The 27,524-nt window shown below is 37.4% G+C and overlaps 1 protein-coding gene across 6 annotated transcripts in view; it reads right to left on the bottom strand.

Moving 5' to 3' along the window:
• The window catches only part of NPNT (nephronectin), a 111,558-nt gene that overhangs the window by 34,558 nt on the left and 49,476 nt on the right, over positions 1 to 27,524 (bottom strand). For 2 of the 6 annotated variants that reach the window (XM_027837448.1, XM_027837449.1), the window contains 6 exons: positions 25,975 to 26,067; positions 12,522 to 12,614; positions 5,763 to 5,882; positions 3,298 to 3,417; positions 1,818 to 1,952; positions 1,458 to 1,580 (listed from right to left, as the gene is read on the bottom strand). In XM_027837448.1, coding sequence (XP_027693249.1) covers positions 1,458 to 1,580; positions 1,818 to 1,952; positions 3,298 to 3,417; positions 5,763 to 5,882; positions 12,522 to 12,614; positions 25,975 to 26,067 — 684 coding nt within the window. The remainder of the gene's footprint in view (positions 1 to 1,457; positions 1,581 to 1,817; positions 1,953 to 3,297; positions 3,418 to 5,762; positions 5,883 to 12,521; positions 12,615 to 25,974; positions 26,068 to 27,524) is intronic. The other 4 variants (XM_027837450.1, XM_027837453.1, XM_027837451.1 and 1 more) reach the window with 3 other exon arrangements.

The raw sequence follows: 27,524 nt of genomic DNA, 5'->3' as shown, positions 1-27,524 counted from the left end.
AATATGAGAGAGACAGTCAGAGACAGATAAGAGACAGAAATAGAGAAACAGAAACAGAGATAAATGGAAGAACAAGAAAAATAAAACTGAAACTAAATGTTATGAAGTTATGATCAAGTTTGACTCCAAAGAAAGGATATAGAAACGTACTTCTAGACCTTTGTGGAGATGGGGGACTATGAGTGTGAAACTAGACACAATGTTGAACTCGGTTGATATGTTGGTTTTAATAATCCATTTCTTTCTCAATCTCTCTCTCTGTCTCCCTCGCTCTCTTCTCTCTCTCTTTCTCTTCAGATGGGGAGCAGATAAGGGAAGAAGGGATGTATTGGGAAATGAAAGTGACAATGACAAAAGTTCTAAATAATTTTTAAAAGTTTTTGTTTTTAAAATACCAGAAATAGCAGTTGAACTGAACTGATTTTCTATTGGTAGATAACCTTGAGACATCAACAGAAAAAAAAAGAAAGTCCCTTGCCCACTGAGTAGACCCTCTACGGTGAATTGATGGGAGAACGTAGCTAAGAAGATTGCCCAGCATGGGCAGGCATGGCTGGGATGGAAACAGCATCATTGGAGGGGGAAATCACACGAAAAAGATGACAAAGTCAAGGAAGTACACCTATTAAGACAGTCATTGACTCTCAATACAACAGCTCTAAGCCCTTCTCATTCTTCATCTTAAATCTGCTTACAAATTTCATAGCTCCAACAAGCAAAGAAAATGATGATTAAAGGAATGCTATACACGTAAGAAAGGCTGGGAGTTAAAGCTTGAGCACAAGAGTACCACAGTGCTACACATCCAGGTCTAACTTCAGCAGAGTCTAAATGCCAATGACACAGGAAATTTCTGAATTAAATGTTAATCTAATTTACAGCTTTCACTTGTCACAGAATTCACCTTCCTAATTCTAAGGATTAGATTCCTAAAGCTAAGACTCTGTAGCCAAAATAATGTAGTCAGGCAAGCTGAGATGCTTTTTAATCTTGGATGCAATATTACATCTTTTCTTATTTATAAAACAATATTGGGTGACTTTAGTTCTTATGAACATCAGAACAATATTGTTGTTGGCTGTGTAGAGCTGAAATTTACTTTGTGGTTCAGTTGTTCAGACTTTTTGTGACCCCATTTGGGTTTTTTTTGGCAAAGACACTATAATGATTTGCCATTTCCTTCTCCAGTTCATTTTACAGAGGAGAAAACTGAGGCAAACTGGACCAAGTGACTTACCCAGGGTCATATAGCTAGTACATGTCTAAAGCCAGATTTGAACTCAGGAAGATGAGTCTTCCTGACTCCAGACCTGGCATTCTATCCATTGCATCACCTACCTGCCCCTCTGAAATTTAGAGTCTTAGATAAAAGACCTTCTTTCCCATCTTTCTGAGTAGATTATTTCTGTGTTTTATTTGTTGTGGAAACTCAGGATAAAAAGGTAAGTATGACTTACATATGCAGTTTATGCCATCTCCCCGGTAGCCATCCCTACATTTACATTTGTATGACCCGTATACGTTGTAACATCGGGCAAAGTTGCTGCACTGATACTGACCAAGAGAGCATTCATCTATATCTAGGACAGAAAAAGGCAATGAATCTATTTAGTGAAGAGACAAATGAGAAGGGCTAAAAAGATTCTCTTTATATGTTTCAAATTTTACATAGTAAAACGACCCAAAAAATCAGCAAGAGAAAATGATCATGCTACACAAGCAAATATATATATGCATATATGTATATGTTTATATTTATATGTATATTGTTCCTAGACCCTTGCACAACAAGTAACACGAGGACTGAATTTCATTACCATGACACTGGTATTTGCCTCCAATATACATGAGGTCAAAACCTTTATGGCACTTGCAGATGTAGCTTCCAAAGGTGTTCACGCATTGCCTAAATCTGGGGCAGGAAGCTCTCCCAGTTGCACATTCATCCACATCTAGAAATGCAAACAATATGACTTCATAAATAGAGAGGACTGAAGTTGCTTAATTCAGAATATATATCCTCTACCGAAGTCCTGCTCTGATGCTTCAGCACAGCATGGAAGGTACCCTTGGGCATTCTTGAAGGCTTTGCCAGGGGAACCTGAACCTTAGCAAAATCTGCTGAGGAGAGAAAGCCTGTTTGTAGAGGCAAAAGGGTCAGATTATGCATCTTTTGAGACACCAGTTTGAATATGTTCCAGCAGGCTCACCCCTTGAAGACTGACCACCAGATGATGAAATTTTTTGGCCACAGTTAGTCATGAAACTGTCTACACTAAGGCATAGAGGGGTTGCAATCTGTATTGGTAGAGGAAGTGTCCACAGTGATGAGATCAAAGATCTTTCTAAAATGAGCAATTTTTTTTAAAAGATCTGAACTGTCCATAATTGAAATAATAGTCTTATGTGTAATGACAAGGTTTAGTTCACAGCTATGCCATTCATTCACTCATATATTAAGTACGTAGAAACACACAAAGTGCATAGAGGAAGTTTAGAGTAGTGGATAGAGTGATAAACTTCAAGAAGACCAGAGTTCAAATCTTTCCTCTGATACCACGTGAGACTAGAGAGAATGGGAGTGTCTTTGCAACCTGAGTGATTAGTACAGTGCCTGTATATAGCAGGGACTTATTAAATACTCATTGATGAACTGACCAATTTGCATAAGTCAATTAACCTGATATGCTTGTCTAGGGAATAAGCATTTATTAAGTACCTATTGTATGTGCCAGGCACTGTGTGTTGTTCAGTCATTTCAGCCATGTCCAGGACCCCATTTGGGGTTTTCTTAGCAAAGATACCACATTAGTTTCCCGTTTCGTTTTCCAACATATTTTACAAAGGAGGAACTGAAGCAAACAGGGTTAAGTGACTTGCCCAGGGTCACATAGCTAGTAAGTGTCTGAGGTCAGATTTGAACTCAGAAAGATGAGTCTCCCTCACTCCAGGCCTGGCACTCTATCCACTGTGCCACCTGGATGCCCTGCCAGGCACTGTGGTAAGTAATTTATAAATATTATCTCATTTGATCTTAACCACTGAATCAGTTATGGGAATCCCCTGCTCTGAGGCTGAGGACTCCCACGTTGAAATCATGAAATCCATGAGTACTCGCAGATATACAAAGTACATAGTTCTGTACATGGCAGACAATTAATAAACTTGTTGAATTATGTAGCTCTTTGTGCATATAGATTTAAGCCATGATTTCCTCTTTTTCTTTAACTAGTTATGATGCATTCATACAAGTACATACAAGTTCCCTCTGTTTCCCATTCCCGTTTTCACACTCACCCACACAGGTCCTCCCATCTGGCCCCAGCCGTAAGCCTGGGGAAGGACAGCGGCAACGCACATCACCTTTCATCACATCACAGCCATACTGACAATTCGCCATAGAACATGACAGGGCACCTAAAACGAAACAGATACTTGTTCATACAAGGTGAGAGAAGAAAATGGACCCCACTCCAATTGACGTAGGTCCCTGGGGGACTCTGGAGAAATAAAACATGAGGTTTTTTTTATCTAAAGGACTTGCAGATCAGATCTCCATGGGCCATGCAAAAAGGAGAATGCATGGAACCAGTCATCTGGATAGCCCAGGAATATTTCTCCCCTTTTCTCCAGGCTACTATCTCACATGCCTGATTCACTTTTCTAGCAAGGTATAGAAACAAATGCTCCTATGAGGGTTTCCCCAGTAACCTGCCCAGTCTCATTCTAGGGTCACTGTTCCTGAGACAGTCATTCATTCCAAGAAAACCTCATGTTACCTCTACACTGTGCCAAAACTGCTGACTATCTATCCACTGTGTAACAAAGACTGAAGCCAACCCTTACAACCATGTGTAGTTTGATGCAAAGCTTACATGGACTGCAGAATATTCTATAACTTTTCAGTCCACCTGACCCCAAACTGGGAGTATATTTAAAAGACACTAATAAGACAAGATGTGCCTGTCTCCCACTCTTAGCTGCCTGACTAATTCAAGTGAGAAAGCTCTACTGAAAATTTACGGGTGGAGAGAGGTGCTGGACCCTCTCCACTTGGGCTGACATGTAACCTGAGAACATGGACCTTTGTTCTTTGCCTCTCTCTATTTCTTCTTTGCTGTTTTAAGATAAAGAATTATTAGACTAGGCTGAAACCTAGTGAGCATTAAGTTTGTGAGAGTCAGTCACCAGAGGTCTAAAAGCTTAAATCCATACCAGATTTTGTGGACAGCTGAGTCAAGCTCCTAGTAATTCATTTCACCCAGCACAGCAGCAATGGAAGGCAACCTAGAAGGAGCATCAGTAACTCCTCCATTGGCTATGACTCATTTAGAAGTGAATTTGGTGGGCTGAATGTCTTGTAGCAACTACTTTAAGGTTGTGTTTATTCTCTCCAGAGACTGAGGTGGTAATAAGGGAGAGTGTGCCTCCCAAGTCAGGAGGGGAAACAGTTCATAATTTCTGTTATTGTAGCATCTTCTCAATAAATATCCCTTTGTAAAAGTTAATCGATATTAACTAGTTCAAAGATACTGGAGTGATATTCACTGGGATATGTTAGTGATATAAGGGAGATATTTGTTATAATTAGAGATTCACATTGAGGAAAACACATCAGAAAGGGGCTTTGTGTCCTTGCCATTAGAAAGACAACACCCAATCCCTCAGGGCTACCCTCAAGAGCCCGAGGGGATATATTGTAGTCTTGCTTTAAGGAAGCAATTGGAATTTGGGATAAGGACTCCAGTTTTTATATCAGCTACATTTGTTTAGTCAGGTGTTTGTTTGTTTGTTTTAATCTACATAGTCAATTCAGTGAAAATAAACAGCCCTGTCAGTTGCTTGGGGTGGTATAGACCCAGAGGGCTGTATTTAGAGCTCAGAAAAAAAAAAACCCCAAATGCTAGAGGAAGTAAAGACCTTATTATTCCCATTCAAGGTAATCATCTATAAGAAGATGACTTTTATTCTTTTTCTTTCTTTCTTTCTTTCTTTCTTTCTTTCTTTCTTTCTTCTTTTTTTTTTTTTGGTTAAACCTATGGTTTTATCAATGTAGGGATCAAAGCCGATTATTAATTAATTATCAAAGCAGATTAACACCTGCTCTGCCACATCTAGTTAAGTGTCCTGGGAGGCTGAGAGTTTAAGTTACTTGTCCAAGGTTACATGACCAATACATATCAGAAGCAGGACTGGAAATCAGACTTCGAGGTCAGCCTTCCATCTATTACATCAATCTGCCTCTTGACAAGATAATAGGGAGAGTTAGAATTGTGGAGGTACAATTTCTTTGTAACCACAATTACAATTTCTGTAAAACACAAAATTGTGATTTATAGTTAGCAAGCATTCAGGTTGTCTGACACATAGCAAGAGATTGCTGCCCAGCTTTATAAAGAATAGCTAAAGAAAGGAAAGGAAGGGTAGAGAATTGTAGATATTTGTTTGGGAAATGTCATGACCAAATTTAATTCTATTCTTGTGTGGATTGCACTAAAGTACCAAGATATCCACCACATCAATTTTAAATGGCCACTTACAATAAGATAATGCTATACATTTATTCCGAGTGCCTCCAATTTCAATTTTAAGCCAATATCTACATTGAAACAGCAAGCAAATTGAAATATGCAAGTTTCTCTTGAGATAGAATGAGGAGACTCTCACAAAGTATTTGAAGTACCATAAAAAAAAAAAAAAAAAACAAGCCAAGAACCCTTCCAGAAAAGGGGGGGGGGAGAGGAAAAGGAATATTGACATACTTGAACAAGATCCATCTGCCATAAGCATGTACCCATTCAGACAGTAGCACTTGTAGCTGCCATAAGTATTCATACAACGATGCTTGCAGGGCCGGGGCTTCAGACCGCATTCATTTAAATCTAAAAAGAATGGGGAGAGAAGTGGGGTAGGAGCAAAGGCAAATGACTTCCAGCATCAGATCTGAAAATATTAACTCACTATAGGGTGTGTGTGTGTGTGTGTGTGTGTGTGTGTGTACATGTGTGTGCATATGGATAAGTACAGAAAATGGGAGAGAGAGCATGGGAACTGATAAGTGAAGACTGAAAAAAGAAAACTATCTCATTCTCACTTTTTCAGCCTTTCCACAGTTGAATTCCAGCTGGATTGATGGGGAACACAGGCTATTTTTATCTGTAACACAGATCTTTGTGCCAGTGGGATGGACATCTGACCTTCCAGGGTCGGATGGACATCTCGTGTGGGTCACCCCAAAGGGGGAGTCCAAGAAGTACTCCCTAAAAAAACTCAGCTGACCTGACATTCAAAGAGAGCTGAAGGAGAAATATTAACCTTAGGAGAAGCAGAAATCTGACTGTTGGTGAGAGAGGGAGGTGAAGACTGGGAAGAATAAATTGGCTGTTTTTATTAATCTATTCCACCCAACTTATGGGAGCAGAATAGGCCAGACCTGCATTTTCACCCTCCAGGTCCTCAAGTGCGGCCTGTTGACTGAATCCAAACTTCACAGAACAAATGCTTTTATTGAGGGGATTTGTTCTGTGAAGTTCAGATTCAGTCAAAGGGCCCCACTTGAGGACCTAGAGGACCACATGTGGCCTCAAGGCTGCAGGTTCCCCATCCCTGTCTAGGTTGAGTTGGCTGTTACCTTCCTCTTCCTAAGTCTTATTTTTTTCATATCTATTTTTTTTTTCAAAAAGATAGCTACCCCAACTTATCTCATCAGATGAGAACAATTTGTTTAATGTGTAGATGCCTGGAGCTTTTCAGAGGAAAGGTGCATCTTCAGAGCAAAAGTACTAACCTAGTCCAGATACTTCTGAGTTTTTCTTTGGACCAGAACCTTGATTTCATTAGTGTAGAAAGTGAGGCATCTCCTTTCTTAATGCAGGCCAGTACCTTCTTTGCAATGTTTTAGAGAGCTGCCTGGGACACTGAGATTAAGTAAATTTCTCAGGGTCCCACAACAGGTTTGTTTTCAAAGTAGGAATAGAATTCATGTCTTCCAGACTCCAAAAGCAGGTTCTCTACCGCTATTCCTAGCTGCCTGTCATTATTACAGGTAGAATTGTTATTCTTAGTGATTCATTTATCCAAATCGTATCTATCTAAGATCAAAGACAGGATCTGAGTTTCTCAGTTTAGTAGCAAATTTTAAAAAGCAGCAACTAAAAAAACCCAAAGCTCTTAACCAATTTAATCTAGGACATTAAAAGGGCAATGTGGAAATACTAATTTAGATATTAAAAATTGAGCATTATTGATTTCAGGTTTATCAGTTTAACTAAAAACACACAATGAAGTACACATTATGAAAATTTCCACCTTCAAATCTTGCCCCAAGTGAACATAAAGCTCATAATGGGAAATAAATATTGTGAAATACTAATGTCAGGATGATAGACTTTATTAAAAAGAAATGTGACCAACTGTTTATTTTCTCTGGAATCGCCAGTATAAGCACTAAATTAACATAACTTCTATTGTTTATGGGCTCCTATTAGGAAATCTGGAATATAGATTATCAATATATATCCGGTGAATCTTAATCTTTAAAAAATTAGTTCAGCTAAAATCTGAGTTTATGACTTATTACAGGTCTATCCATTTCATTTGACCAAGTGATTAAGTTACAGTATGTTTAAAATTGAAGTTGCTTCTCACAAATCCTCAGAGTCTACCTCCTTTCAAGGTCTTATTTTCTTCCACACTACCTCACCATAATGGTAATGGTTAGGAAATTAAGCCCCACTTCTTCTTTAATTTTTTTTTCTGGGTGAAACTAGATGAAAATGGAAAGGTTAAATGGAAAAAAATATCCCAACATTGAGATGAGATCCCATACCACTATTCTGCTCTCCTTTCCTACTTTGGATAAACTCAAAGGGCCTCAGAACAAAATTGTATCTCAAAAGATTTCAGGAGGAAATGTTCATCGTATAAGGGACCGGCTACGTAGTCCATTGTCTACAAAAATCTCTTTTCCCCTCTCTCTGATGGATTGAAAAATCTCAATTACAATGAATGAAGAGCAACAAGAGGCTTCTCTTTGCCTTCTTATTCACTTCTTAATTACATTTTAATCTTTATTATAAATGAGACTCAAGGAATCACTTGTTAGGACTATTTTAAAGTGGCAGACTATATTATAATGGATAAATCCCTGAAATTCATATCTAGTTTAAAATAGATTACTATATATTTAGTACTATAGATATAGCATTTAAACTTGAGCACTTTCTGTTGGAGGATGGCCTAATATCACATTATCTGCAGCATAAAAATTGGATGATAAATACAATTCCATATTCTGAGGTTTTTCTTTTCTTTTTATAGGGCTGTCCTCTGTTCATAGTTACTTCTTGACATAACCATATTCTTCCAATAGACACCTTCAAAATAATAAAGATAAACCACTAAAATAAAGCCAGGGAGTGATTATATATGATAATGTGCAAAATCATGGTCAACTTTACCACTAGGAGGGAAGTGAGTTACACAGGACTGAACTTTGATGATGGCCAGACTAACCAGCTTCAAAGTCCTGTTTCTGATACATGCTAGCTGCCTTCAATGTCTCCATGGCTGTCAGCTGCAGAGAAGGTTCTGATCTGCATTTGTACAGCTAGGAGGTTCTGTTGAAATCACATGTCTGGACCAAACTCCCCAAAATGGTTAAATACCCTTAGCATTGTTTGGCCTCTTTCCTGTGCTCCAAACGACCATTTTAGTAAACTGTCTTTCAGATAAAGCCGCATTCTCTTTGTCACAAACTGGTTAGTTACAGATAGCAATAATTATACACATATCCTTGCATTTGGGATACTTTGTATGTGAGCGTATATATGTATCCGTATATAATACACTATTGTTATTATTGTTCAATCGTTTTTTCAGGTGTGTCCAACTCTTCGTGATCTCACTTGAATTATTCTTGGCAAAGATTACTGGGGTGCCATTTCCTTCTCCAGCTCATTTTTCGGATGAGAAAACTGAGGCAAATCGGGTTAAGTGACTTGCCCAGGGCCACATAGCTAGTAAGTGTCTGAGGCCAGATTTAAATTCAGGAAGATGAGTCTTTCTGACTCCAGGCCAGGCACTCTCTCCACTGTGCTACCTAGCCACCCATATAGTATATACATAATGTAATTATTTCAAATATCCCTAATGCCCACAAGCTCTGTCCTCTAATTGAGATATACACTTCGCCCACAGATGACCACCTACAGTGGGTATACATTCCCTTATAATTTGGACTGTGATGAGCCTGGGAGACCTGATCTATCTCACAGCTGCTCTTAAAAAAAAAATTAAACGAAAACCATATAGCATGTTGGGAAGAAGGAAACATAAAATTTCTAAAATAGGGACCAGAATTGTTTTTTTTTAAAGTTAGGACTTCACTATTCTAGAAAGTGTGGTGATAAACAATAAGGGATTCAGCAACATACAGAAGAAAACATTTAACGGAATAGAGATTATATATCTATTTCTAGATATCTAATATATGTACATATGTAAACATTAAGTACACCTCATTCCAAAGACTTGTTTTCTTCTACAATTTATAGCTCCAGAAAAAAAAAAGGCATGTCAGCTATAAAGAGAGCATGGTAGAGTGGGTTGAGTCTCACAACCCCAAGATCTGGGTTCTGCTGTTAATCTACACTGATAGAAGGAGTTTCTTCATGAGGTGTTCACAGATCAGGAAGATTTATATATATATATATTACATATATATGTATGTATGTATGTATATGTATGTGTGTGTGTAAATATATGTATATAAGTATATATATAAAATATATAGATGGATAAGTGTGCGTATAAATATATATATGTAAGTATATATATAAAATAGGCGTGTGTGTGTGTGTGTGTGTGTGTGTGTATCCTTTGAGGATATACACACATACCCATGCATTTAGGTTTGAAAAGGCCATTTTCCAAATGACACACAAGACATTCTAAAAAAGTTTAAAGCAATTTGAGAAAATTGTAGCTAACAATTTGTTGACAGTACTGAATGATTCTTCCTGACAAATGGCAATGCCTTGATACTTACCAGTGACTGAAATAGTTTCTTCTTCTGACACATACATGTATCTCCTAAAAAAACCTCAAGCTGTCATTCACAGAGGTCACTATGGAAGGTCTGAAGTTGAATGTTAACAATAACCAGTGACTGTCAGCATTCACTAAACAGCCGGCATTCACTCTAACAGGTAGCTTCAAAAGGCGAGATGGGCCCCATGTTATAGTGTCTGCCCCTCCCCACCAACTGCCAAGGTTTTTAATTACTTCTTCCATCACTTTCTTGAAAAATTGTTTCTATTATGTACTTTATGATGGATTTTTTTTTGCTTTATAAATTCAAGTCAATGTGGACTGCCAGAATTAAATACCATACTCAATATCTGCTGATGAATAATATGTATATATGTTGGTATAATAATATAATGATGAAAAGTCCTATGACAATTAAGTCAAAGTTCAACTTCAAATGCTATGGTACTTATAATAAATAATCTCCCTCTAGGAAGGAAGGAAGGAAAGAATGGAGGGAAGGTGAGAGAAAGGAAGGGAAGGTAGGAGGGAGGAAGGTAGAAAGGAAATGGAGAAAGAAGGACAAAGAAGAAAAAAAAGAAAGAAAGGAGGGAAGGATAGAAGAAAAGAGGGAAAGAGAGAAAGGAAAAGGGGAGGAAAGAATGAAGAGAGGGAGGGAAGGAAGGAAGGAAGGAAGGTTTTATGAAAGAAAGAAGGGAGGGAGGGAGGGAGGAAGATATTGCCTGGGCACTGGAAAATGAACATTAAAAACCCACAAAAGATTAAAGGGAACCTAAGTAAATTAAAATGAAATTTTATGTCTTTTAAAAATATATTAACTTTATTCTTGCTCCTTCAGAACTTTAAAATGTGATATGAATTATAATGAAGGACGGGGGTAAAAGGGTGTTTAATGAGTCCCATTATGTTATGGAGTCACCCACTTAATTCAAAACTAGAGAATTATAGAGTTAAGCCACTTAAATCATAATGCTACAACTTTGTACACAATATAGAAATGGCACGTATAACCACGATGAACACATTACAAATGCCACATGTCAAAGCAAGTTGGGTGGTTCAGGTGCTTGAAAAGGAAAGCAGGTTCAGGAGGTAAGCCAGGCTGCAGAGCTATATTCCATTTCAGAAAAAGAGGAGAAAATGTAAGTGCCAAACAAGGCCTAAGATCTCTGGGTAAGATTCATATACAAGCCTCTCAATCTTTAGCATACCTTCCATCCATATTGGATTACATGTCACTATGACAAGGACTTGTGTTCAAGTTCAGCCTCTGACATATATTAGCTATGTGACCCCTAGGCAGTGAATTAACCTCCCAGTGGTCCAAGCAACTCTCTCACTGATTTTAGAAAGGGAACTCCCTCCACTGTGGTGGTTCACAACCTGTCTATAAATTTTAGTCCCGTTGGATCATACCCTATATGTTATCAAGTAGAATATTTTACAGAGCATTACATTTTTTGTAGCTTTAAGCTTAATCTAGGAATTGATTGGGAGTGCCAGCAGTTTACGTTTAAACTGGTTCTGATTTAAGCATAGTGGTAGAATGTCAGTAAATTTTAATAATCTAAGAATATAAAAATATATCATCAAAATTTTATTTAAAAAAAATTCTGTGCCCACCATTGGTGACTCTGGGTCTCCATTGCCCTAAGGTTCTTGACATCATCACCATGTCACCTTATCCTTTTTCAGTTTCTTGTACATGTTGTCTTTCCCACATTGGAATGTAAACTCCTTGAAGGCAAATATTAACTTTTTTTTGCTTGAATTTGTATCCTAATCACAGTACTTGACACACAGTAAGCAATAAATGCTCACTGACCAACTCCTTGTGCAAAGTCTAAATGCAGAAAATATCCCAATTACATTTTGGCAGCATTTACCTAAACTCTCTGGAAGTTCCTGAATTTATGTCTGCATGAAGGACATAGTCTCTCAGAAGAGAAATTGTATTGTAAAATACACCTTAGACTGGGGAAATTGGCTTATGATCTGATTGTTAGATGGCTTAATAGTCTATATTCAAAAGAAAAAAAATCACTTCTACAATCTATCTGGGAAAAGCTGGCCCTTTGATGGCAAAGCCCTATCCGCATAGTATCTTTCCACTGCTATGATGTTGTCACTGTGCTTTTACATGAAAACCAAATGATGACATCCTAGGCCCAAGAGAATGTCTTAGAAAGCATTGCAATGCCCTGGAAGGAAAGGACAGCAAGAGCGATTATATTGAAGCATGGAGAGTTGCTGAAAATGGAACCTGTTCATAGAGCACAGAAGGGAGTAACCAGGAGGAAAGAGCTGTCCATTGGCTGGCTGCACATGCTCAGGGACTTCAGGCCTGGCTCCGAGATGGCAGCAGTCAGCAGCGCATCATTCTTCAAGTACATTTGCAAGACATTTGTATTATGTAATGGAAGCCGTGCAGGTGGGAGGTGCAGACCACCTGAAATCAAGCACTTTCTCACCCCTTGAAGGTAAATTCGTTGCACGAAGATCCGGGGGGTGGATGTTAGGCTGTTCACTGTGCTGGTCAAGAGGTGTTGGATAGAGGTGGTCATCTTCACACCAGGAAGAAGGTAATAAAAGTCAAAAGACCAACTCTTTGAAATGATCAAATTTCTTATCTCTAAAATACCTCCAAATAAGTATAAATTATATCACATATAAAAAAAACCAATAGGTTTCATTGGCAGGGGAATTGAAAAATAACTTTGATGTTGGACAGAAGATACTTGCTAATTACCTTCCTTTCAAATTCCATTATTACCACCTTATACTCAAATATGAAAATGATCATAAACCTCCCATTTGTATCATATTTAAATATACAAAGCACAGTCACAGCCCTTGTCTCATTTGAATGCATATTACATAATATTCTCATAAACAATCATGTCAGGAATACACCTCCTAAATCAGTGTTTTCAAAGAATGGTCTATTGACTCCTGGGGTCCCCAATACCCTTTTAGGGAGTCTGTGAGGTCAAAATTATTTTCCTAACAATACTAAGACATTTCCATTTTTATATGGTAAATAGCAATAGATACTGAGCTAGCTAGCTAGATATAAGCAGCTGGATAGATATGAACAAGAATTCTTTGGGGTCTTCAATAATTTTTAAGAGGGTAAAGGAGTCCTGAGACCAAAAAGTTTGAGCATTATTATTCTAAACGATTCAGTCAAGACAGTAATCATAAAAGTATAAGACAAAAATCCTACACTTTCTAATCATCAACATGGAGGAATCATGTCAAACCAAGGCAGTTATGAATGATCAAGGATGCACAATTTACCCCAATTACTGTCTTTCACATAGTCTACATTTCAACAAAACTGGACTCCTAGACTTTCTCCACTTTCAAACATTTACACATGTCTAACACAAACTCCCTCTAACTCTACTGGTTAAAATCCCTTTTCTTCTTCAAGGTGTCACCTCTTCCATGGAGCCTTCCCTGATACTACTCATTGAACTTAGTATTCACTCCATCTTCAAATTTTCCTAAAGTACTCTGTTAGTCTCTCTCCTTTGACAGCTATCAGCTATGCTTTGTATTTGTGTATGGGTCATATCTGCTTAGCAGATTTGGGGATTATGTGTCAGCATTGTGTCTTCAGTGCTTAAGACAATGCCTTGCACATTTTGTGCATAATAAACATTGGTTGAATTGACCTGAATTCCTTTTTAGGTTAACCATTAAAAAATATATTAAAGAACTATGCAACAAAAATTCACGTCACTCTGACATTTCAGGATTACGAACATATACATGATTTCTTTTTTTTTTTAAAGCCCCATTCGGAATATCAGGAGGTATCACTAATATTTTCATTCCAGATAAAGGGATGATCTTAGGTTAAAATCACTTTGTATTCATGCATCTTTGAGAGAAGATTTACATTGAAAACGTGAATGCTACCCTTCTCAGCTTCTCAAAAACATTGCAAGCTAGGTGGAAATCAAAGTAAAAAGTTCAATAAGATAACAAACCCTTATTCTCAGATTCTTACAGCTTGTTTTCACATCAAATTAAATGCCTGATACTAAATGAATCTCAGTTCCCGGATAAGAAAACACAACACACCTCTCATATTAACAAGGTCAGAGGCAAGTGCTGTCACTGTTGACAAACTAAAACAGGGGTTGAAGTGCATGGATGGTTATCCTTCAGAAAAGTGATCATATTTCAGATGAAACCCATCTGTCCGCCAAAGGTCACTGTCTGGTTCTGAGACACCAAAGGCTGATCTTTCCCTTGGCATGCAAGAATCAGGCAAGATGAAACACAAAACCATGTTGAAATTACAATAGTAACACAAATTTAGACATTCCTCCTTTCTTTCATGATGATCCCAACACATCTGTCTGTGAATTCATTGGCACTATTTTCTAATTCCTCAAAAGGCAGACATTCAGAATATAAAATTTCATATTTTAAGTATAGGAGAATAAGGGGTGTTGCTTCTTTTTGGGGGGTGGGGAGAGGGGTAGACAAATTGTACTTTTGATGATATTCAATTACCTATTCCCAGTCAATACTATGTTGGCATTACTGGAGGACATAACGCATCGAGCAGTGAGTGCTTCCAGTGGGACTGTTAGAATATCAACTCCTGTGAGAAGAGCCAAGAGCTTTCTGTGGTGTCTTGGTGACTGCCTCAAGGCTATGGTTTTTTTTATATCTTATCTCAAAGGGGAGAACGAACCTCCAACAGCAGATTCACACTAAGCACCACAGACAGTTGCTAAATTAAGTCAACTGGAAGCATCGCCTGACTTCCTGCTTGAAGTCACTGCCCTGTAAGCACTTGGAAACTCACAAGTGCCTTTCCCAGGCTGTCTGTATGAGGTCTTATGGCGGGAGGGGGGGGAAATGAAAAGAGGTTCTTAAAAGATATGACTTTTACCAGAGTCATTCCTTGATGCTCCTGCCTCCTGTTTTCAATCAAAACCTACTTTCCAAACTCAATGTAGTTTTTTCTTAAGCCCAATTCAGTGTGAATGTAATCTCAATCTCTTTAAGCTTTCCCAACTCCCTGTGATTTTCTTCCTTCTACAGGAAAAGTTTCATATACCAGTAGAAAATTTTCCATACATATATAAATATATGTATATATATGAATATACATACATATGTACACATACACATATAATACACATATATGTATCGGGGTATATGTATATATGTGTATGTGTGTACATATGAAATAAGTGCGTGTGTGTGTGTGGTTTTTTAAAAAGCAAGGCTTTTTTGAAGGAATATGCTTTAACATAGTCATACAGTTTACAGTAGAAGTGGACCCTATATAGGGATCAGTTCTAAAGTCAGGGGAAAATCCAAAAATCCTCATACTGCTGTCAGTAGGCTGCTAAAATGAACAGTCTCCATCATGAAGGAGAAGGAAGTTAGCAAGCCAGACCGTAATTTTAGGGACGGAGTCTCTTAAACTCTGAATTTATGATTTTATGATCCAAGATTGCCTTTAAGGGCTGAGTCATCAGGCTGGGGCAAAGCAGTGCTGGCCTGAGCACCAAGTTCCTCCTACGCATGCTGCTCACTTGCTCCCCAGACACAGTGTTCCATGTTCAACTCCATAAATGTGCCTCTATTTACTTAGGTTTCCTTTTAACTTTTATGGATTTTTGGTGATATTCACTTACCTGTTCCCCGTCAATAACTTCTCTTGGAGGGAGGAAGTAAGATCACTTTTTATAAGTTCAGCAGGTTCCCCAGAGGGAGGAGGATACTTGACATCAAAAGTGGAGGGGATAGGTTTATGTCTATCTCACCTACTTATTCTGGGGCATATGCTCATTGAGCAGAATAGTGAGTAGAATGGCAGAATTCCTTTTTTCCCCAGCAATATTAAAAGTATTATTCTCTCCTCCCCCCTCTCTTTTTCTATTTCTCTCTCCTCCTCTTCCTTTCCCCTTCTCTTCCCTTCCTCTTCCTTCCTTCTCCTTTCTCTCTTCTCTTTCTCCCCTTCTCTTCTCATCCTCCTTTCTCCATCTCTTCACCTTTCTCTCCTTCCTTACCTCTATCTTCCCCTCCTTTCCTCCACTTTCCCCGTTTTTCCCCTCTTTTCTCCTTTCTTCCTCTATTTTCTTCATTTCTCCCTCTCCTTTCTCCCTTCTTTCTTTTCTCTTTTCCTTTTTTCCTCTCTTCCTTATCTTCTCTTTCTCTCCTCTTCCTTATTTCTCTCTCTCCTCTTCCATTCTTTCTATCTCCTCTCTCCCTCCTCATCTCCCTTTCTCTCCATTTCCTCTTTATCTTCCTTCTTTATCTCACTTCCTCTTCCCCCCCTCTTTCTCCCTCTCCAAATCCTCATTTTTTCCTTTTCCTATGGTGAGATTCACCTGAAATTTAAAGAGTTATCCCTCTCATCTACCCAGATATCATAGCAGCTTTCTCCAGCCTGGCACAGATCTTAGGGCCAAGGAGCTGAATAATAGTCCTAAAATAGTATACCTGACATATCATAGAACTCTTCACTTCTCCCAAGGCACACAAAACCTCCAAGGGTCTCTAGCAGCACTGACAACTTCATTAACAAGCAACTAAGAAGCATCCAATGATGACTATAGCAAACATTCAGCATGGATACAGATTAAATATAACATAGCATATGCCCTTCCAATCTAGTAAAAAGAGAAGACAACTATAATGCAAGTTAGAATATGCCAAGTGCAGCAGGGAGATCAGAGAGACATAACAATAACAGTAGCTAATAATAGCTAGTACTTATATCACTTTAAGGTTTGCAAAGAACTTCATAAATATTATCTCATTTGATCTGCAAGACATTAAAGGAAAGATGGATCACTTCCAGCTCTGGGGACCAAGGGAGACTTCATGAAGGTGGCACCTGAGATGACTCTTTTAGAAAGGGAAGGATTTAATGACTGAAAACAGGGGGAGTTGAATTACTGTGCTGGGTTTGGAAGGCACTAAAGAGTAGAATTGGAAGTGAGCAGAAAAATATGGGGGAAGGAAGAATAGTTCAGTTTGGCTGTTACATCATCTGACATCAGGCTGTCAAGGTATGTCAGAGTCAGACTGTCAAGGAGTGTCTAGACCAGCAGTCTAGGGTGTTTGTATTTTAGCAAGCAGTGGAGAGACTCTACAAGAAAACAACACTATCAGAATTGTGTTTTAGGCTGGTACAGCATTGTTGCTATAGTACACCTTGTTCTCAGGGTTCTTCTCACTTTGCTCTGCATCACATACCTGTGTTTTTAAAAGACTACTCTATCAGGGATTTGGAGGATGAATGGGCAAGTGAAGAGTTTGGAGTCGAGAAGATTAGTAAGGACAGTCTTATAATAGCTAAGGCAAGAGGTAAGGAGGGCCTGAACTAGGATGATATCAGTGGAGAGGGAAAGGAGGGGTAAATGTAAGAGACAGAGGAAAGGTAGACCAGACATGGCTTATTGGAGGGTAAAGGAGAAAGCAAAGGTTCTAATAAGCCTGGGCAGTTGAAACAATGGTTGTGTAAAGAATGTAACGATGAAGGAAAAACCATTTTCTTAAACACTTAATGTGTGCCAAACTCTGTATTAAGTGCTACTGCCACAAATACAGAAAGTAAGATAATTCCTGCCCTTAATGAGCTTATGTACTAATAGAGGAAGACAGCATACATAGGGGAATGTCGGTCAGGGAGGTAAGGAGATTTTGCTCTGGGAAATCATAATGATGATGACAATGATGACAATAATGGCGATGATAACAACAACTTTCATTTTCATATGCCACTTCAAGGTTTATAAAGCACTTTACATACACTATTTCATTTGATAAAGAGGGTAAGAAGCAGGCTTTTAGGAAGAAATGAATTCATTGTTGAGCTTAAGGTATTGGTATTAGAGGTGGATAGATCACTGGTTCTGGAGTCAGGATGACCTGAATTCAAATCTGGCCTCAGACACTTCCTAGCTGTGTGACCCTAGGTAAGTCACTTAACCTTTGTCTGCCTCAGTTTCCTCAACTATAAATGGAAACTCCCATTACCTCCCCAGGTTGCCGTGAGGATCAAATGAGATAATATTTATAAAGTACTTAGCACGGTGCCTGGTAAATAATAGGCACATAATAAATGCTTATTCTTTTCCCCTGGTAGAACATACACGTTGTCTTTCCTGATAAGATGTAAATTCCTTGAGGACAGTATCTATTTCATTTTTTTCATTGTGTCCCCCAGTGTCTACCACAATATCTAGTACATTCTCAGTGCTTAATAAATGGTTGTTGATTGATTACACATGTATTTTGAGTTATCTGAGGTGTTAGAAATCACCCTGGCAAATCCTTTCATTTTGTAGATGAGGCCACTGAGGTTTTGAGTTATATAAATAATAAATAACAGAACTATGTTTAGAACCCATCTCCTTTGTCTTCAGAACCAGTGCTCTTTCCACACACAACCCTACCTCCACGTCTAGAAGAGAGGGAGGGAGAAACATAAGACTCTAGCTCATGACTAAAGAGAAATATTTGGGAGTCACTCACATAGAGATGATAGTTGGAGTCATTAAAAGTGGCCAAGAGAAGAAGGTAGTTGAGGACAGAGCCTTGGAAGACTCCTCCTCTCAGGGAAGAGGGACAGAAAGGAGAATCAGGGATGACTGAGGAGTGATCTAAGTGGCAGGCAGACAATCAAGACAGAGCGATGTGTGAAATCCAAGAGAAGAAAGAGCATGAAGGAGGAGATGATCATCAATGTCAGGAAAGATGGTGGTAACGTGTAAAGATTTCTGCTGGGTGCTATTAGGAATATAACAATGAATATGACTTGGTGATTATACTAAGGAAAAAAAACCCTATAACTTATCAATCAGAAAGTTGCCACAGGCATTTTCCATAGGATTAGAATTTATTCCTTGAATCCATTGAGACAATTTACCACATCCATTTTGCCTATTCTACCCTGTCTCCTCCCCTCCCCCAACTCAATTCTTCCTGTTACCATCTCAAACCCACCATGGCTGTCTTCATACTTTGGTGCACATTCCTATCACATTTATCAAAGGAGTACAAAGAAAAAGATTATTAAGACATGCTCACGTAGATGTGTCAGTTTTATAGTCAGTTGGAATTTTTATTTCTAAAGCTAGTTTTAATTTTTTTTTCATTTTGATGTTTATAGCTTATAACAATTTCTTTTCTTTTCTTTTTTTTTTGCAAATGTAAAAATGCTGGTTCGCAAGTTAAAACAACATCTGACTTCTCCCTCTCCAAAAAGTACCATATAAGGACTGTTTGGGGGTCTGATATTTGAACCCAGTATATTAAAGTTCTCTGACGAAAACCAGGAGCATACATAATGAAGAAGTTCATTGTAAACTGATTTCCTCATGCTAAGAGACATGAGACAGAGTTCTGGCACAATGGGTAGCCTAAGTAGTTTGGAAGTGTTTTATTTAAAATCCTAGTAGCCATCACAAAGCAAATTGAAACTCACTTCCTGAAACCTCAGAAGTGGCTTATTAAGCACACTTCTCTGAAGCACAGCCCTGGCATTTAGGGACACATTTGTAAGGTATTGACGTACATAGCCACAGTACTTTGGACTGTGTACTCTCCCTCTTTAAAAAAAACAGTATTAAATTAGGGTTTTAATATAAAAACAGATCCCACCATAACCAAAGCCCGACTTACTACTACTTGTGAACATTGGCCAACAAGGAAGAGCAAAGAAAACAAGATGGTGGTTTTTAAGAAACAAAAATGAAAAAAAAAACAACCTATCATATGTAATGTGTCAAATTTTTGGCTCAAATGAATTGCCCAGGTAAAACTGGCAAATCCCAGAAAAAGTCAGGTTTAAAAGAGGAAAACCAAGTAAGAGCTAGCATTTACATAGTGCTTTAAAGTTTGCAAAACACTTGAACCTCCTCTCCACCTCCCCTCTCCCAACAACGAATTTGGAAATCAATCTCAAATAGATTGAAAGATACTGGGAGAATCCATTTCTTCAAAGTAATCTATATAGCTACTGACGCTGCCCCATTTTTCTAATCCTTTTCCATATTACATTTCCACAAAGCTGGCCTAGACTTTGAATGTCAATAGTTATGAATAATTGTGACAGCTGAACTTATGAATCTCGCAATTAATTAATTCATACCATCACACCAAAGAAGTAGGGTCAAGTGATCAAAGGCTAAAGAAAACCTCGTGAAACCTATTTCTAAGTATGTAGGGAAAGATGCCTACCTCACATATATGCAAGCAATGTAACTATGGAAAATGTAGGTATAAAGAACTGAGTATATCTACATATCACATCCTAAAATGGCAGGCAGTGTAGCTTTAATTTCAAAGATATGTTAGATCTTCAGTCTTTTCTTTTTCAAATTAATTATAATTTGATTTTTTTCACTTCCAGTTTCTTTCTTACCTGAAGGCAAACACTTTAAGACAAAAATTTTAAAGCAAAAGGTCATTAGACTTGGTAACAATGTACAAAAGAATTATCAACAAAAAAGATCGCTTGTTATCCATCTTTCTTTCAGTTAATTTTTTTCAGTTAAAAAGTACTTTTCTCTCCTTCCCACGTCCCGCTTCTCTTGGAAAAACAGAAAATCTAAATCATTGTAACAAAAATAAGGAGTATTAGTAAGTTATAAAATAATATCATTTGTTACATAACAAGCTTTATTGTCGCTCCTTTGTGATTGGCTCCATTGAGCTCTAATACCATATCCAGATCTACTATCTATCAGTTTCCAGTGATTCTTCCTCCTTTCTCAGTTCCCAACTTGAAATTTTCCTCTCCACCCAAATCCCTTATATTTGGAGTCAAGCAAAGCAAATTCTTATATTGGTCATGTTTAAAAAAATATGTGTCTCATTCTGCTTAGTCTATCACTTCTCTGTCAGAGAAAAATGTTTATAGCAACTTTTTTGTGGTAGCAAAAAAATGGATCCCCTGTTAATTAGGGGATGGATAAAAATTATACTGTGTGAATATATTATCTATTATGCTTAAAAAATGATGAAGGGCACAGTTTCAGAGAAACTCAAGAAGGCTTATATGAAAGGATGCAGAGTAAAGTGAGCAGAACCAGTATAATAACTTATATAATAACAACAATTGTTATTATATAAGTTATTATACTGGGAATATATATATATAATTATATATACATATATAACTTATAGATATTAATATATTCAATGATATTTTCTTTTACCTTTTGCAACTACAGTTAATAAAAGGTTTTACAAAACTTGTTGATAAGTTTCTAGGCATATGACCACATGTATATCATGTAAGTTCCCCAAGATTCAGGTTAGTCATCTGTAAAACAGGGATTACCAGTAGACACTTTATGTAAACTTTAAAGTGCTATACAAATGTTAGATATTGTTATTGTTGTTGTTGTTGCTACACAGAGGGTTGTGATGAGGATCAAATGAGGCATTCTATATAAGGTGCTCTGTAAAGCTTAAAGGATTATATAAATATTTTCTATCATTGTCACTGTCATCATCATCATCACTACTGCTAATGTAACTGTTTTACCATTTTTTATCATCATCATCATCATCATCATCATTACTACTACTAATATAACTGTTTTACCATTCCTCCTTTGTGGTTGACTCTATGAAGGTCAAACACCATATCCAGATAGATCCTGGCAGCTATTATTTACCAGTTCCTAGGTGATTCTCCTTCCTTTTTCAGTTCCTGGTTTGAAGTCTTCCTCTCCACCTCAACTCCTTATATTTAGAGACTTCAAACTTGTAAGTTGATGTCACCTCAAATATCTTTGCTTACCAGTTCATCAGCCTTTTCAACTCTTCATTCCATTTCAACTATATAAAATGACAGTGAGGACATTCCTCACTCACCAATGTTCCATACCCACAAGTCACAGTTCTGAAATTCATCTACAGTTTTTGGCCATAGCCATGCCATTCTCTATTCTCAGCTCAGCCTCTAGGAACTCCATCCTTCTTTTCCAGGCCATCATTGTTGCTTGAGTCTTACCACAAAATCTTGACTTTTATTAATCAGTTTAACTTTTACTACCCTCAGTCATTGAATCCCATGTTCCATCATCCTATTACTAATCATTCCTATCCAAAATCCAGTCCAGTATTATCCCTACCATTCATCTTCTCATAAGTTGCTGAATGACAATAAAGAAAGTCACAGACTGTGCTGAGAGGGTCCAATATGAATTTATGTTATCCATTCTCTTAATTTTTGTGCATTGCAACATTTTTTATTTTGTTAAACATTTCCCTATTATTTATATATATATAAATTATTATTTTTAACATTCATTTTTAAAAATTTTGAGTTCCATATGACCTCCCTCCTTGCAGCCCCTTCCCTACCCACTGAGAAGACAAACAATATGTATCAATTATACATGTGAAATCATGCAAAACAAATTTCTGCACTAGGCATGTTTTTTAAAAAGCAAGAAAAATAAAGATAGTGGAAAAAATTATACTTCAATTTGCCCTCAGAAATCACTTCTCTCTCTGGAGGTAGGTAGTATTTTTTTTTATCTTGAGTCCAGAATTGTCTTGGATAATTGTATTGATCAGAATAGCTAAGTCATTAACAGTTGATCATCATTACATTATTGATGTTACTGCGTACAATGATCTCCTGGTTCTGCTCACTTCACTCTGCATCAATTCATATAGGTCTTCCAAGTTTTTCTGAAACCACCACTTTTTATAACACACAATCCTATGCCACAACTTGTTCAGCCATTCCCCAATTGATGGGCATCCCCTCAGTTTCCAATTCTTTGCCAACACAAAAAGAGCTGCTATAAATATTTTGGTACATATAAGTCCTTTCCCTTTTTCTTTTTTCTCTCCTGGACACAAACCTAAGTCAAAGGGGGTACACATAGTTTTATAGTGATTTAAGCATAGCTTCAAACTGTTCTGCTGATTGGTTGGACCAGTTCACAACTCCACCAACAGTGCATTACTATTTTTCTACATTTCCTCCAGCATTTGTCATTTTTCTTTTCTGTCATTTTAGCTAATCTAATAGATATGAGGTAGTACCTCAGAGTTGTTTTAATTTGTAATTCTCTAATCAATAGTGATTTGGAGTAATTTTTTTCGTATGACTATACATAGCTTTGATTTCTTCTGAAAACTGCCTGTTCATATCCTTTGACCATTTATCAATTGGGGAATGGCTCTTTTTTTTTTATAAATTTGATGCAGTTCTGTATATTTTTGAAAAATGAGGTCTTTATTAGAGAGTCTTGCTGTAAATTTTTTTTTTCAGTTTCCTGCCTTCCTTCTAATTTTGGCTATATTAGTTTCATTTGTCAAACATTATTTCAATTAATACAATCAAAATTATCCATTTTGTCTCCCATGATCCTTTCTATTTCTTTTTTGGTCATAAGCTCCTACTTTATTCATAGATCTGACAAGTGAGATATTCCATACTCCCCTAATTTGCTTATGACATCATCTGTTATGACTAAGTAATTTACCCATTTTGACCTTTTCTTGGTATACAGTGTGAGATGTTGATCTTTGTCTAGTTTCTGCCAAAATGCTCTCCATTTCCCACAATTTCGGTCAAATGGTGAGTTCTTGACCCCAAAACAAGAGTCTTTAGGTTTATCAAATACTAGGTTACTATGGTCGTTTACTCCTGTAAATGTTCACTGATCCATCACTCTGTTTCTTAGCTGGTATCAGCTTGTTTTCATAATTATTGCTTTGTAATACAGTTTGAAATCTGGTGCTAGGCCACTTTCCTTCACATTTTTTTCATTGATTCCCTTGATATTCTTGACCTTTTGTTCTTCCAGATAAATTTTGTTGTTATTTTTTTCTAGCTCTATAAAATCATTTTTGGTTAATTTGATTGGCACTGAATATGTCAATTAATTTAGGGAGAATGGTCACTTGGCTTAGCCATGAATAATTAATATTTCTCCAGTTGTTTAGATCTGTCTTTATTTGTGTGAAAAGTGCTTTGTAATTGTGTTCATATAGTTCCTCAGTTTGTGTTGGGAGGTAGACTCCCAAGTATTTTGTATTGTCTGCTGCTATTTTTTTAAATAATATTTTATTTTTTCCCCAGTTACCTATAAAAACATTTTTAACATTCTTTTTTCAAGTTTTAAGGTTTGAATTCTATCCTTCCTTCTCCTTCCCATTTTTCCAGTTATTTTAAATGTAATTTTTTTCTATCTCTTCCTACTGTAGTTCTATTTCTAATTCTCAACTAAGTTCTTACTGCTGCCCATCAATCTGCTTGTTTTTTGATTGTCTCTTTATCACACTTGCCACCATGACTATTTCAAACTTCTTCCTCCCTTCTCAAGCCATCAGCACCCTACTACATCCTTCCTCCCTCTCCACAGAGGGAAAAATGAGGTGACTTTTTGTCTTACAAGTTCTGCCCTTGATCTTATCCCTTCTCATCTCCTCCAATAACTTGTCCCTTCATCCATTCTCTATTTTCCTAATTTCCAACCTCTCTTTATCCAGAGACTCCATCCTTGCTGCATGTGAACATGCCCAGACTTCCCCTAGTCTTGAAAACCTTTATTTGACCCTATTATACCTTCAAGGGATCATCATTTACATCTCCTTTTCCCAGTCAAACTTGGGCAAAAAAGTTGTACTCTTCCACCACCATATATTAAAGTCCCTAACATTTACTTGAATCTAATCTCTGTCTCTGTTTCTCTGTCTCTGCCTGTCTCTCCCTCTCTCTTTCTCTCTCTCTATATACATACACACATATATGTACACATGTAAAATTTATTTACAGGTATCTATCCTTAAGGTATGTGTGTATCTATCTATCTATCCATCCATCCATCCATCCATCCATCCATCTATCTATCTATCTATCTATCTATCTATCTATCTATCTATCTATCTATCTATCTATCTATCTATCTATTTGAATAGGGATTGTTTCATTCTTTATATATGTATCCCTAGCACCTAGTACAGTGTCTGGCACATAGCAGATGTTTTGTTTTTGACACAAACATTTCGAATTGATTGGCTGATTCTTAGAGAAAACATTCCAATTTCATTAATTGGCACATCCAAAGGAGATTTAATTACAGAATCACAGATATTAGAATCTGAAGGATCCTACAGGAATCAGCAGGCAGACAAGGTGTTATCAACCCTATTTTAGAACGAAAACAATTGAGACCCAGAGAGGTAGAGTAACTTGTGGAGAGCCAGACCTTGGACCTCCCGTGGGGTTCTTTTCACTCCACCATATTGCTTTTCAAAACTTAAAATGCATTTTTAGAAAAGAGTAACTTTTAGAAAATAAAATCAAATAAAAAATAAAAAATTTTCGAAAAGAACCAAAGGGATAGAGCTGCTTTTTCTGTTTTAAGACCTGGTTCAAAAAACACAGGACTATCATCACAGAGCTACATCTGAAAAGGATCTCAGAGGCAGCTGCTCATTTCACTGATGATGAAACTGAGACTCAGAGAGGTTTACTTGACCATGGTCACATAGGTAGTCAGCAACTGAGTCAGGATTTGAAACCAGGTCCTCTGACTACCATCTTCTCGTTAAGTGGTACAGTGGCTTGGGATCAAGACCAGAATTCAAATTCTGCTTCAAGCACTTACTGTGTGACCTTGGGCAAGTAACCTCACATTCCTCTTTCTCAGTCCTTTCATCTGTAAAATGGAAACAATACCAGCACCGATCTCGTGGGATCACTCTGAGGATCAAATGAGATGCCAAATGTAAAGCACTTTGCAAACTATAAAGCGCCATATACATGAGTGGCATCATTATTATCATTATTCCATTTTTGCAGACCATCAAATGTGGTTTGCCAAATGTTATTTAGGAAATGATCAAACTTTGGAAAGGAGCTACCAGTAAAGGATATCGCATTTTCTTTTTCTAGGGTGTTCCTACCTTGATTGCAGGTTTTCCCTGAGTATCCAGGATGACATTTGCACTTGTTTGGTCCTATACATTCACCGTGCTTGCAGCTGGGTTGGCATATAGCTGTGGAAAGAAGGATGCACATGTCATTACTAAGTCAATTAGTAAACACATGAAACACATTATGTCTGTAAGCATCAGCTCTAGTCTTGTTTCAATGACAAAAAGAAAAGCAGTACCTATCATCGAGCAGATAAAATATACAAAATTGGGGGGAAGAGTGTCTAAAGGTTTTACATTTTAATTTAATGTAAATTTCTATTTTAATTAATTTTTTTATTAATTAATTAATGGTACTTAGTCCTTAAAATATTTCATCTTAGCATTATACCAGAAAACTTATACCATGGATTTATCTACTTATAGATTTTACTTGACCTAGAATATTTACTAAGATGTAGGGGAATACTCGTATTTAAACGGACAGTATATGTTTGAACACAGATTTGGGCATAATAAAGATACCGACTTTGCATTACCCTCTAATGGTAATAAGTGCTAACATTTACAGTTTAGCACTTTAAAGTTTGCAGAATGCTTACCAGCTTATATCATTTGATCTCTATCACTACCCATAATCTCATTACTCTAAGCACACTCAAAGCTGCTTTAGCTGTAAGCCTCTAATTGGGTGTATTCAGAAGCTTGAAATGAAATTTGTAAGTAAAATTATCTTCTTAATGAAAACTGTGTTAAAAGACAATATTTTGTATTTGTTTCATAAGTTGCCATGGCCAAAATCTTGTTGATCTCTCTACTCTGGTCTTCCATAAGCAGATGTAGCCTCTACTCTTCATTAACTCTTTCTAGCATGGAAGAACTGGCAGTCTTTGGGCTCCTCAGCCATAGCCTTTGAGATGGCAGGCTCACTTTGTTTCACGGGAAGGCTTTGTGGAGATAGCAGAGAAAGGAAAAACGGCCCTTAAGAAAGCAATGATGAGAAAAAAGAGTCAGGCCAGACTAAGTGTATCCAGAGGAAGCCTAGTGTCATTACCCCAAATGAAGGTAATCAGCAATAACTATTGATTCATATGCATGCTTTCCCATGTCTATAAAATCTTTACTAGAATAATCCAAAACCACATTGAAGGTATCCCTGATGATGGTTTGAGAAGCTTCTGAAAATTAAATTCTTAATAGCAGACAATGTCATTATGATTAAGAACTGACTGACAGGCACAGAAGACAGGGGGGCAGCTAAGCTGATACACAGTGAACAGAGTGCCAGTCCTGGAGTCAGGAAGACCTGAGTTCAAATGCAGCCTCAGACACTTACTAGCTGCGTGATCCTGGGCAAGTCGCTTAACCCTGTTTGCCTCAGTCTCTTTAGCTGTAAAATGAGCTGAAGAATGAAATGATAAATTGCTCCAGTATCTTTGCCAAGAAAGCCTCAGTTGGGGTCATGAAGCGTCAGACACAACTGAGCAACAGCAAATAAGAGGCAGAGGACAGAAGCTTCCACTGGACTTTGGTTTGTTTGTTGCCTATAAAAATGCACTTGGTTCAGTAGAGGAAAACAC

Source organism: Vombatus ursinus, unplaced genomic scaffold (genome assembly GCF_900497805.2).
Source record: "Vombatus ursinus unplaced genomic scaffold, bare-nosed wombat genome assembly UNPS02014821.1, whole genome shotgun sequence".
NCBI lineage: Eukaryota > Metazoa > Chordata > Mammalia > Diprotodontia > Vombatidae > Vombatus > Vombatus ursinus.
The sequence above is the reverse complement of the archived record's forward strand: the minus strand, read 5'-3'. Positions and strand labels throughout refer to the sequence as shown.